This window comes from Myotis myotis, unplaced genomic scaffold (genome assembly GCF_014108235.1).
Source record: "Myotis myotis isolate mMyoMyo1 unplaced genomic scaffold, mMyoMyo1.p scaffold_m19_p_17, whole genome shotgun sequence".
Classification (NCBI taxonomy): domain Eukaryota; kingdom Metazoa; phylum Chordata; class Mammalia; order Chiroptera; family Vespertilionidae; genus Myotis; species Myotis myotis.
The window spans coordinates 7,568,387-7,580,058 of NW_023416321.1; the positions used below are offsets into that span (position 1 = coordinate 7,568,387).

The following is an 11,672-nucleotide window of genomic DNA, read 5'->3' on the forward strand; positions in this document are numbered from 1 at the left end:
AGATTAAGGCAAGATTCCCACTTTTGAGGAGTTTGCACTGGAGTGAGGAGGACAAGCATAAGTGAAAAACTATAATATAGAGCAGAATAAAACAAGGACTACATGAAAAGACGGGCAACACACTTTGTGAGAACACAGAAGAGAAAGAAAACAAGAAGAACCACCTAAAGTTTCTTTATGAGATATCTGAGCTGATGCTTGAGGGGTAAGAGTTGAGAAGTAGAGAACTGGGGAAGGACATTTTTAAGAAACAATATGATCAGGATCACAAAAGTGTAAAGTACCTAGGGGACTCCAACCTTCCTTTGTATTTGATGTACTTTATGATAAATATTGATATTTAAGCAAAAATCGAACCAACTTCAATAACAAGCTCTTTTTCTCATAAAATGTACAGGCTTATTTACCAGTGCTGTTTAGATTTCCCACTGATTTGGTTTAGCCAGTTTTCTTCCCACTTCAACAGGCCATGCTGGTGTTCATGCATGTGCCCTCAGAAACAACCCACCAACTAATCTGTACTTTGTGTTTATTCAGCCATTTGCCACCCAACAAATTGTGTAATTTAGATTCCGCTATCTGAATAGTTTTGTGCTGACCATGGGCAGTATGTGAAGACATTGGAATCATAGACTGTTCCACACTGGGGATGATCCGGGTCCACTTCCTCATCTGCCACCCTGCAGGAAGGCAAACCAAGAGCAGCTGAGGTGAACAATGTTGTTTAGGGCATTCCTCAAAGGAATTTACAACCTAATTGAACACCCAAGATACAAAAACTAACATGCGAAGTAGGAAGCAAGTCAGTGGAGAAATGACTTGTATGAATGCCAACGTTCTAAATCACATTTGATCAGATCCCTTTCCAGAACCTACTGTATCTTATGATTTCTCCTTCTGATTTCTGCTTTGTCTTATTTTATTTGTTTGTTTGTTTATTTATATAAAATATATATTTTATTGATTTCAGAGAGGAAGGGAGCGGGAGAGAAAGATAGAAATATCAATGATGAGAGAGAATCATGATGGACTGCCTCCACATGACCCCCACTTGGGATCGAGCCCACAACCCGGGCATGTGCCCTGACCAGGAATCAAACTGCGACCTCCTGATTCACAGGTCAACACTCACAAACACTGAGCCACGCCAGTTGGGCTGTTCCATCTTACTTTAAAGTTAAGTATATTATTCATGTGGAAATGGTACATTTAACGAAAGACTGCAACTGGGTGGATCCTACCTTCCAGTAAATTTACACTTTGACCACTATAAGACTGACATAACCATGAGAATACAGACTGTTTAAAAAAAAATAAGTCAGTCAGAGAAAGACAAATACTATATGATCTCACATGTAGAATCTACTGAGCAAAATCAACTGATGAACAAAATGGAACCAGAGGCATGGATCCATGGAACAGACTGACGGAGATCAGAGGGGAGGGAGGAGATAGGAGGGGATGGATAAAAGGTGAAGAGATTAGCCAAAGAACATATAGGCACAGCCCGTGGACACAAACAACAGTGTGGTGAAGGCCAGGGGAGAGGAAAGGGGTTGGGTGGAGGTGGACAAAGAGAGGGAAAATGGGGGACATCTGTAATAGTGTCAACAGCAAAAAAGTAATAAAAAAAATAACAATAAAAAGTACAGTAAAAAAATTTAAAACCCATAAAGTAACACCACCTTTGGAAACTCACTCTAGATTTAAAATAATAAAAAGAGGTTTTATTTTATTCCATTATGGATGTCACCCTGCTTGCTCAACAGAACTGAATTATGTCATCCAAAAATAAGCCAAATATGTCAGGTGCCTGTACTCATCCCCTCTGAAACTATAGCTGAATTGTCACTTGGTCTGATTATCCATAATTGATGTAAGATTTGCCATGCCAGGACCCAGTGAAGGCAAAATGTAATCATCTCATGACAAAAATGGCAAGTCTATGAGTAAAAAAGGTGATTACTTTAATAAGGGTAAGAACTCTTAATGGACAAGTAAATACCAAACTGATTAGAGAATCTTAGTGGAAAAGAGTGGCATAAACAAGATGAGGAAGCCTTCTGGTTGGGCCAACGCCCCTTGGGGAGAGTATATAAGAGCCCCAAAGCCAGTGGAGACATTTGCGTCTCAGAAACCTCATCTCTCTTTTCGGAAAAACCGAAAGCACCCCGGCTTCCCACCGCCATGGCTTGCTGTGCTCCCTGCTGCTGCAGCGTCCCCACCGGCCCCGCCACCACCATCTGCTCCTCGGACAAATGCTGCCGCTGCGGAGTCTGCCTGCCCAGCACCTGCCCACACACCACTTGGTTACTGGGGCCCACCTGCTGTGACAACTGCCCCCCACCCTGCCACATTCCTCAGCCCTGTGTGCCCACCTGCTTCCTGCTCAACTCCTGCCAGCCCACCCCGGGTCTGGAGACCATCAACCTCACCACCTGCACTCAGCCCTGCTGTGAGCCCTGCCTCCCAAGCTGCTGCTGATGAGGGCCGCTTCCCTCAGTGCCTGATGATGAAGAACCCAGAAGCTCTCTGTTCAGTATTCACTTGCCTCGGTAGTTTACCAGATGTCGAGGCAGACCAGAGGGCACAAATATGGAAAACCTACCTTTCGTTTTAATGGAAAGAAAAATTTAAAAATTGTTCTGGTTATTTGGCTGGATAATCATTGGGTTCATTTGGGCAGGTGAATATCATCTATTATCAAAGGACATTAAAATCTGTAAGACTTCAATATTTTCTTGGTCATTTGCTTCCTGGATTCCATTTCTTGTCTTGGATATTTTCATAAAGGGAAAAAAAATTCATAATGGGTTTTCCAATAAACTTTGTTTCTCTGGCAATATGTGTTATTTGTTTTGTATATATATTGTTTCATGTTTTTAAGAAGGTAAAAGTAAGATGATTATTTTGTTATTTTTAAAAGAATCTATTAGATAGGAAGGACTGAAACAAGCTTACTAACATGGCTTGCTAACTTTTAATTGGTAATCTTTTATGTTCACCTTCTCTCTCCTCTTACTCAGAAAAATACAATTTTGGGGGTGAGCCAACATTTATTTACCTATCCTTTGCTAGGTAAATTACATGTATTAACTCATGTAATCTTTAAAATAGCACTAGCAGATGAGAAAAATGTAGCTTTAAGAGTTATTCAACATTCTCAGAGTCATCAAGTTGGTTACTAAGAAAACCAGAATTCAGTTCCTTGCACGTGTGCCTTTAAAGGCCAATTATTTCTACCACATCACAGAGCCTCCAATACTAAAAGAGCCAGAAGCTTAATGAAGAGTTATGACATTAACTTAAAATATGCACGAGAAATAAAAAGTATAAGAATCTTAACAAAATCACCATATCCAATTGTAATAGAAAAAGATAGATTGGCTCATAGATTAAAAATGACAGCTACTCAATTCTAAGATCTGGGTCATTTAGTGGTCCTATCAATTTTGACTTCATTTTTCCTTAGGAAGAACATCAAGTGGTCACTCTAGTAGCAGGGCACTAGGAATATAGCTCTCTACCTCCCACCATCCTCAGCACAGAGGTCTACCCCAGTAATCAATACAATGCCAATACCAGTACTTTTCAGGTGATAAACTGAGAACTAGAGCTAAAATCCTGATTAAACATGATTTAATTGACTACTTCATTTTACCAACCTGCTTAATTTTTCTCATGTAGATGATCCTTTTCCCAGCCTTAAGAGATCATATGCATTATATATATAATATTACATATACAACATGTTTTATATATGTAATATGGCATATTATATATAATATTACATGTATAATATTTGTAACATATATAAAAGCACAAGTCAAAATCTGAAAAAGCAATGAACTAAACCAAAACGGTATATGTGAAAAAGAAAAAGGTAGGGCAAGGACAGGGGGAAGCAAATGCCTTTAATTAAGCATGTTTTTAAATGTCCTGGTCAAGATGGCAGAGTAGGTAAATGGGGTACTCACATCCTCCCACAACTACATCAAAATTATAACTGAACTACAGAACAACCATCATTGAGAACCACCCAAAGTCTAGCTGAACAGAAGTCTTATAACTAAGGATATACAGAAGAAGCCACATGGGGATAGGCGGGGGGGGGGGGGGGGGGGAGCTGAAACTTGGAAGTAGCTGGCCCCACACCCATGTGTGGCCATTTAAAACCAGGAGGAATTCTCAGTTATAGAGGTCCCCCCTGAGTAGTGTGGAGTCCCAGCCCTACACCAGACTCCCCAGAACAGGGAAGGAGGAGGAAGAGAAGAGGGGGGAGGGGGAAAGAGATGGAGAGGAGAAAGAGGGGGAGGAGGAGGAGGAGGAGGAGGAGGAGGAGGAGGAGGAGGAGGAGGAGGAGGAGGAGGAGGAGGAGGAAGAGGAAAAGGAGGAGGAGGAGGAGGAGGAGGAGGAGGAGGAGGAGGAGGAGGAGGAGGAGGAGGAGGAGGCAATAAATACATATCTATCAACAATTCTTTAAATGCAAATTGATTAAATGCTCCAATCAAAAGACATAGAGTGGCTGAATGGATAAGAACACAAGATCCACACATATGCTAGCATGTCTACAAGAAACTCACTTCAGACAGAAAGACACACAGACTGGAAGTAAAGGGATGGAAAAAAATATTTCATGAAAAGGGGGGGAAAAAAGCATGGGTAGCAATACTTATACCAGACAAAATAGACTTTAAAACAAAGGCTATAACAAGAGACAAAGAAGGACCCAGCAATTCCCTTCTGGGTATTTATCTGGATAAACCCAAAAACTAATTCAAAAAGACATATGCATCCATATGTGCATTACACCATTATTTACAATAGCCAAGATACGGAAGCAACCTAAGTAGCCAAAAATAAATGCATAGATAAAGAAGTGGCACATATTTACAACGGAATATTGCGAGGCTACGAGAAAGAATGAAATCTTGCCATTTGTGACAACATGGGTGGACCTAGAGGGTATTGTGCTGAGTGAGCTAAGTCAGACAGAGAAAGACAAATACCGTGATTTCATTCATGTGCCAATCAAAATAACAAAATAAATGAACAAAACAAAAACAGATTCACAGATACAGAAAACAACTTGACAGTTGTCAGGGGAGAGGATTTTGGGTGACTGGGTGAAAAAGGTGAAGGAATTAAGAAGCACAAATTGGTAGTTACAAAATGGTCATGAGGATGTATAGTATATAGTCAGTAATATTGTAATAACTATGTATGGTGCCAGATGGGCACTAGATTTATTGATGATTTTGCAAGTTATATAAATGTCTCATTACTCGGTTGTACACCTGAAACTAATATAATATTGTACATCAACTATAATTGAAAAAATTTAAAAATATTTTAAAAAGTGAAAAATTAAATGTCCCCAGTGTGCCTGTCAGTCTCTCCAGAGAATTTCTCAGAGGATCCCACAGCATGTTAATAGCACATCTTTCAATGAACAGAACTTAGAAGCCATGAGGTAGAGGGGACACAACCCAGGACACAAGTCAACAAGGGATTTAGTCCATTTACTCACTCCTGTGGCCAGTATTTCTTGAGTGCCTCCCCTGTGCTAGGAACCCTATCCATGCTAGAAGTATAAAGATAAAAGAAATGTGATTACCTAAGGTGCCCTCAAGTTTCTCTCAAATCTGAGGAAGGTATTATAAACATGATTTACGTGCTCTATATATGCTGAGTGAATATAATTATAATGCTGTGATTTCTGCTGTGAGCAGCAGGCATGCAAACATGCACACAGAGTAACTAAGGCCCAGATTTGGTGATTCAGTATCAGGGTGAGGGACGGTTATGGAAAGCTCCGAGGTATCCAGGCTTGAGCATTACAAGATGACAAGGCAGAGGGGTGGGGAGCAGTTGTTCCAGACAGAACAGCAGCTTAGTAACTCATGGATGTATTGACCATGGGGAGAAGAGGATGAGGCGAGCAGGAGAGAAGAAATGCAAAGGCCCTGGGGTGATGGCTCCCCAGAGGAAGGGGTCTAGATGAAAACCTCAAAGCAATGAGAGATTTGAAGCAAGAGACTAACAGTCATATTTTACTTGTTTCTTTTTTATTGTCAATCTTTAATTTTTGCTTTCACTGTCACAGATGCCCCCATTGCTTGTAGAATGGCATACTTAAAACTGGGCACGTTCCAGGGTGTGTGAGGGTGTGTGTGTGTGTGTGTGTGTGTGTGTGTGTGTGTGTGTGTAGAGTTTTAGCACTTCGAAAATCTACCATCTAATCAGGAGTCATCATGGTTTTCCCACATTTGCTTAAAGGAAAAAAGATACCCTTTGTTTCTAAAAATAAAGTACATTTAGTATCTCTGACACATACTGTACACTTAATTTTAAACCACATAAAAGTAGCTCAATCCTTATAGGTCCTATATTTAGTGTTTAACAAGTCAGTCACCAGACCACCTAAGGCAAATTACCTCACTTCTCTTTAACTCACTACCCTAATGTGGAAACAGAGGCAAGTAATTCTCAGGTCTCTTGACCACTGCAGAGAAAATAAATTTTAATAAACTATTGCAAGTCTTTTCAATAAAAGAGATGAATTTATTACTATAAACTTATTTTACAACTATTGCTAATGTGTATCCTTAAGTCAATACTTTACACAGAACAATAACAATTCCTTTATCCTTACAATTCTGACTCAAAGCCACACTGTATTCTAAATAAGAGATTGATATCTTTCTACCATGAAATTCTAGTTGTGGAAGTCTGCAAGCCCCTTTGTAATGTTTTTCTTAAAAATTTCAAAATAATTTCCTTCTGCTTATTGTTTTTCTGCTCTTAGAATCTAGTCTTCTTTTGTTGTATCAAAATGTATAACAATAATAATTTATAATAATATCTTATGTGTGTGATAGACCTTCTATCAGACTCTAAGTTCCATCAGACTCTAAGTTCCATGAGAACAAGGATGGTGTCTATTTTTTTAATTGATTTCAGAGAGGAAGGACCTCGGGAGAGAGAGAGAAAAACATCAATGATGAGAGAGAATCATTGATCGGCTGCCTCCTGCACACCCTACACTGTTGGGGATGGAGCTCACAACCCGGGCATGTGCCCTGACTGGGAATCAAACCCTGATCTCCTGGTTCATAGGTCAACGAATACTTCATCAGATCAATTGATGCAGATAAAGATGAGGAGAATAAAAACTGACCAGCACTAGACTACAGGGGTACTATGATGCAATATTCCCCAGCAGGGCTGTGTTGGACTTATAATAGCAGAAGGCTTTGGTGATACCTATTAAAGCTTCTGTTCCCATGACAAACAGCAAGAGTAATCAGCTCAGAATTAGCCAGGAACTCACATAAAGGTTAATTAGAATAGAAACTATTTACAAGCATCTACATGTCAAAGGATAATGGTCACATTAACATAAACAAGAACCAGGAAAGAAGCCTTCTGGTTAGACAACACCCATTGGGGAGGGTATATAAGAACCCCAGAGCAAGAAGACCTTCGTGTCTCAGAAACCTCATTTGTCTTGAAACCAAACCAATAAAAATCACAGAGTCCCACCGCCATGGCTTGCTGTACTCCCTGCTGCTGCAGCGTCCCCACTGGCCCCGCCACCACCATCTGCTCCTCGGACAAATGCTGCCGCTGCGGAGTCTGCCTGCCCAGCACCTGCCCACACACCACTTGGTTACTGGGGCCCACCTGCTGTGACAACTGCCCCCCACCCTGCCACATTCCTCAGCCCTGTGTGCCCACCTGCTTCCTGCTCAACTCCTGCCAGCCCACCCCGGGTCTAGAGACCATCAACCTCACCACCTGCACTCAGCCCTGCTGTGAGCCCTGCCTCCCAAGCTGCTGCTGATGGGGGCCGCTTCCCTCAGTGCCTGGCGTGAAAGAGTCTACCCAGAAGCTTTATTGTTCACCCGTCTCAGCATCTGCAACTAATTGACTTTGCTTTTGAAGTTGGAACAAGGATGACACGATTACTGACACACCACCACCACCACCCTGCAAAAAAAGAAGAAGAAAAAAGAAGAAACCAAGAGGCTTTCAATGCCATGTAGGGATATCAGTAATCAAGGACAATTGGAGCAGGTAGATGCCTAGGAATTTACCAAAGCTGTTCAATTCCTTCATAGCAAAGCATATCTTTCTTTGGGTGTTTGGGAATTCTGTTTTCAGTCTTGGATGGCATCTTCCTAGAAATTGAGCAGCTTCTTCATGATCATTCTAATAAATTTTACGTCTCTGGCATAGCACAAATGTTTACAATTGCTTTGTTTTCTGTTAACTCATCAAATGTATTTATTAACTAAAAAAGTTGGCATTTTAACCAGTTAACTGCCACGATATTTTGAATGTGATTAAAAAAGGTCTGCTGCTTGCGTCTATAGACGCTTATGGTGTACAAATGGTTAAGAAAAACTGAGAACGTCTACAAGTCTGAAAATGGTGACAATACAAATATTTCGTGCTTGTAAAAAAACTAAATGTTCTTGCATAAGAGATGGTTTATTATACTGGCATACATGAAAGTAGAATTTCTCTAACTTGTCCATTCAAAAAATGGTTTAAGATAGGTTGGGAAATACTGAACATAATCTGAAGATCAAATATGATCCTATATAATAAAAGGCTTATATGCAAATCAACCAAACAGCAGAACAACTGGTCTCTATGATGTGCAATGAACACCACGGGGCAGATGCTCAACATAGGAGCTACCCCCTGGTGGTCAGTGCACTCCCACACGGGGAGCGCCACTCAGCCAGAAGCCAGGCTCACAACTGGTGAGTGCAGTGGCAGTGGCAGGAGCCTCTCATGTCTCTGCATTAGCGCTAAGGATGTCTGACTGACGGCTTATGCCTGCTTCCCCACGGGGAAGCAGGCCTAAGCCGGCAGTTGGACATCTCCCGAGGGCTCCTGGACTACAAGAGGGTGCAGGCCAGGCCGAGGGCTCCCCCCCACACCGAGTGCATGATTTTCGTGCACCAGGCCTCTAGTATAACATATTAACTCATCAAGGTGACCTGATCTATTTATGCAAAAAATTAATAATATAATATCATTATAGAATTTCTAATTTTTGAATATTTACTGAATGTTCTGCATTTTATTGTCCTTGCTTAAAATGAGCTGACAGTCTGGCAGATTAGGTATATATATACAGAATACCCACTCATTCCTTCAGACAATTAACCATTATTTATTGAATGCCAGGCATTGAATTAAAATAAGAAAATACAGGTGATTTACCACTTTAGTACAGTGCTGTGCTACTATAAAATTGAGAACAATTAAAAAATTAAGATTGCTGCCATGGTGATGAGGAAGAGACACAGTCAAAGAAAATTGACTGGAGTTAGGGGTCAAAAGGGTATGGAAGAAAAGAGGGCATCAAAGGAAAACTAGGCAGTGAGGTTATGTCACCAACTGAACAAAGAGCTGGAGAGAAGGGAGCACAGAAAGAGGAGAAATTTTAAAAAATAATTGGTGTTCTGCTGTAGACATGTCCGGTTTGAGGCACAAGTGGCACATCTAAATAGAGTTTAGGCAGCTGGAATTTTCACAATGGTGCAAGGAAAGGAAGAGGTATGAGAAAGGATGCAGAAGTCTGTGCAAAAGTTTTTAATCAAGTAGTTGCAGGGGGCTGGGTTGCACGGACACAGGGTGAAATTCCATAAGGCTAGCAAAGAGTGCCTGCTGGGGGACAAAGAGTTCAATGAAGACACAGAAGACATTCAACACTAACTGAATGTGCCAGCCCATTCAGAGTACCTCAGGCATTCATTCAATGTTCCAGAAAGATACACCAAAGGAGTAAGGATCACAACCTTGAGTAAGGAACACACAAAAGTATACCTGCCCTAGAAAAATCTAAAAAAGCCAAACCTGAGAGGATCAAGAGGAACTTCTAGTGACTTAACTTCCTATCAGAATAAGACTCAAAACTTTGCAATATAATCAAGACTTCCTAAAATATATCATCCAGAATGTACAGCATGTAATTAAAAATTGGCAGCCATGTGAAGAAGCCGGAAAATGTCTTCCACGATTCAGAGAAAAAGCAGCCAATAAAAACAGGTCCCTAGATACACAGATGTCAGAATTAGCAGACAAGAATTTTTAAACATGCCTGGCTGGCGTGGCTTGGGGGTTGAGCTTTTACCTATGTACCAGGAGGAAACAACCAAAGTGTCCCTCAATAGACGACTGGGTAAAGAAAATGTGGTACAAACATACAGTGGAATACTACTCAGCCATCAGAAAAAATGAAATACTGCCATTTGTGACAACCTGGATGGATCTTGAGAATATCATACTAAGTGAAATAAGTCAGCCAGAAACATCAAGAACCATATGATTCCACTCAAATGTGTGATATAAAAATTGAAAGCAACAAATAAACAAGAAAAACAAACAACCAAAAACAACCAAGAAAACCAGACAACAATATGATGGTTTGGGAGAAGTAGTAAAAGGTAAAGGAGGTCAAATATATGGTGAAGGAAGAAGATTTTTTGAGTAGTGGGCACACAATGAAATATACAGATGATGTATCATAGAATTGTACACTTGTGCCGGGAGCCGGTCCATGCTTGCTGTTTCAAGGGACCTGGCATATATGGCATACTGTTCTTAATATGTTTGCTCACCTTCTTGGCACTATGTGTTTTAACCAAGGTCTCTGAGAAAGGTTGTTTCCCCAGGTAGGGATTTTCCCCTGAAGTTAGGGAGGGAATAAAACCTCTTAACTAAGTGCCAGGTGGGTAATCACTTTAACTACGAACAATCATGCTTAAGCTACATAATCTTTACTCCCTGGAATGGAGATAAGAAATGCCCTAACCTTTGAAATAGAGATTGATAGGATTGGAATCAACTGGTATAAATACAGATGTAAGAAGACAGAACCAGGAGAGACAGAACCTAGGCACAGAACCTACACAGAACGTTCTCTAGAGACAGAAGAACTTCGCTGGAGAGAACATGGCAAAAGTTCCTGGACAGAAACTGGCCTCAGAACCTAGAGACAGAACCTAGCGAGAGAACATGGCAAAAGATCCTGGACTGAACCTGACTACAGAAATTGGCAAGAGAACCTGACTAGAACCTGGTGACTGAACATGGCTGGAGAACCTAGACAGAACCTGGCTGGAGAACCTAGCGAGGGAACATGGCTACAGAACCTGGCTGGAGAACCTGGAGAACCTAGCAAGAGAACATGGACACAGAACCTGGCTGGAGATCCAAACCAGAACTTCGCTGGAGATCCAGACCAGAACTTGGCTGGAGATCCTGGCTATAGATCCTGGCTAGGCTGCTGATCAACTGAACGCTGTCTCCATGTCATTCCTTCTTCACCAACTCCGCCTACGCCTTTGGGGACCCCTGGACCTGCTGGGGTTGGACCCCGGCACACTTGAAATCCATATAACTTTATTAACCAATGTCACCCAATAATTTTTTAAATGAATGAATGAATGAATGACACTTCCGTATCTCCAAAGAAAAGCCTCCCATAGCTTGATTGACCCTACTCTGAAGTGTAATCACTGAGGATTTCCAAGAGTCTAAAAGATTGAAACTTAGAATTTATAGTTCACTCTTATTAGGAATTCAAGGGAAAAAAATAGTATCCTTGATCTAAAACAGAGGCATAGGAAATGTGGAGAAGGCATGTTTCA

At 41.0% G+C, this 11,672-nt stretch overlaps 2 protein-coding genes across 2 annotated transcripts; both read left to right on the forward strand.

The window, feature by feature from the left end:
- The first annotated feature begins 2,139 nt into the window (after positions 1–2,139).
- Positions 2,140–2,833, forward strand: LOC118672258 (keratin-associated protein 3-3). The gene has a single exon (XM_036341830.1). It carries the CDS (start codon positions 2,188–2,190, stop codon positions 2,482–2,484), a length of 297 nt encoding a protein of 98 aa, XP_036197723.1. The 5' UTR covers positions 2,140–2,187; the 3' UTR covers positions 2,485–2,833.
- A 4,672-nt stretch (positions 2,834–7,505) lies between these two features.
- Positions 7,506–8,270, forward strand: LOC118671880 (keratin-associated protein 3-3-like). Its single transcript, XM_036340914.1, has one exon. It carries the CDS (start codon positions 7,550–7,552, stop codon positions 7,844–7,846), a length of 297 nt encoding a protein of 98 aa, XP_036196807.1. The 5' UTR covers positions 7,506–7,549; the 3' UTR covers positions 7,847–8,270.
- Positions 8,271–11,672: the final 3,402 nt, after the last annotated feature.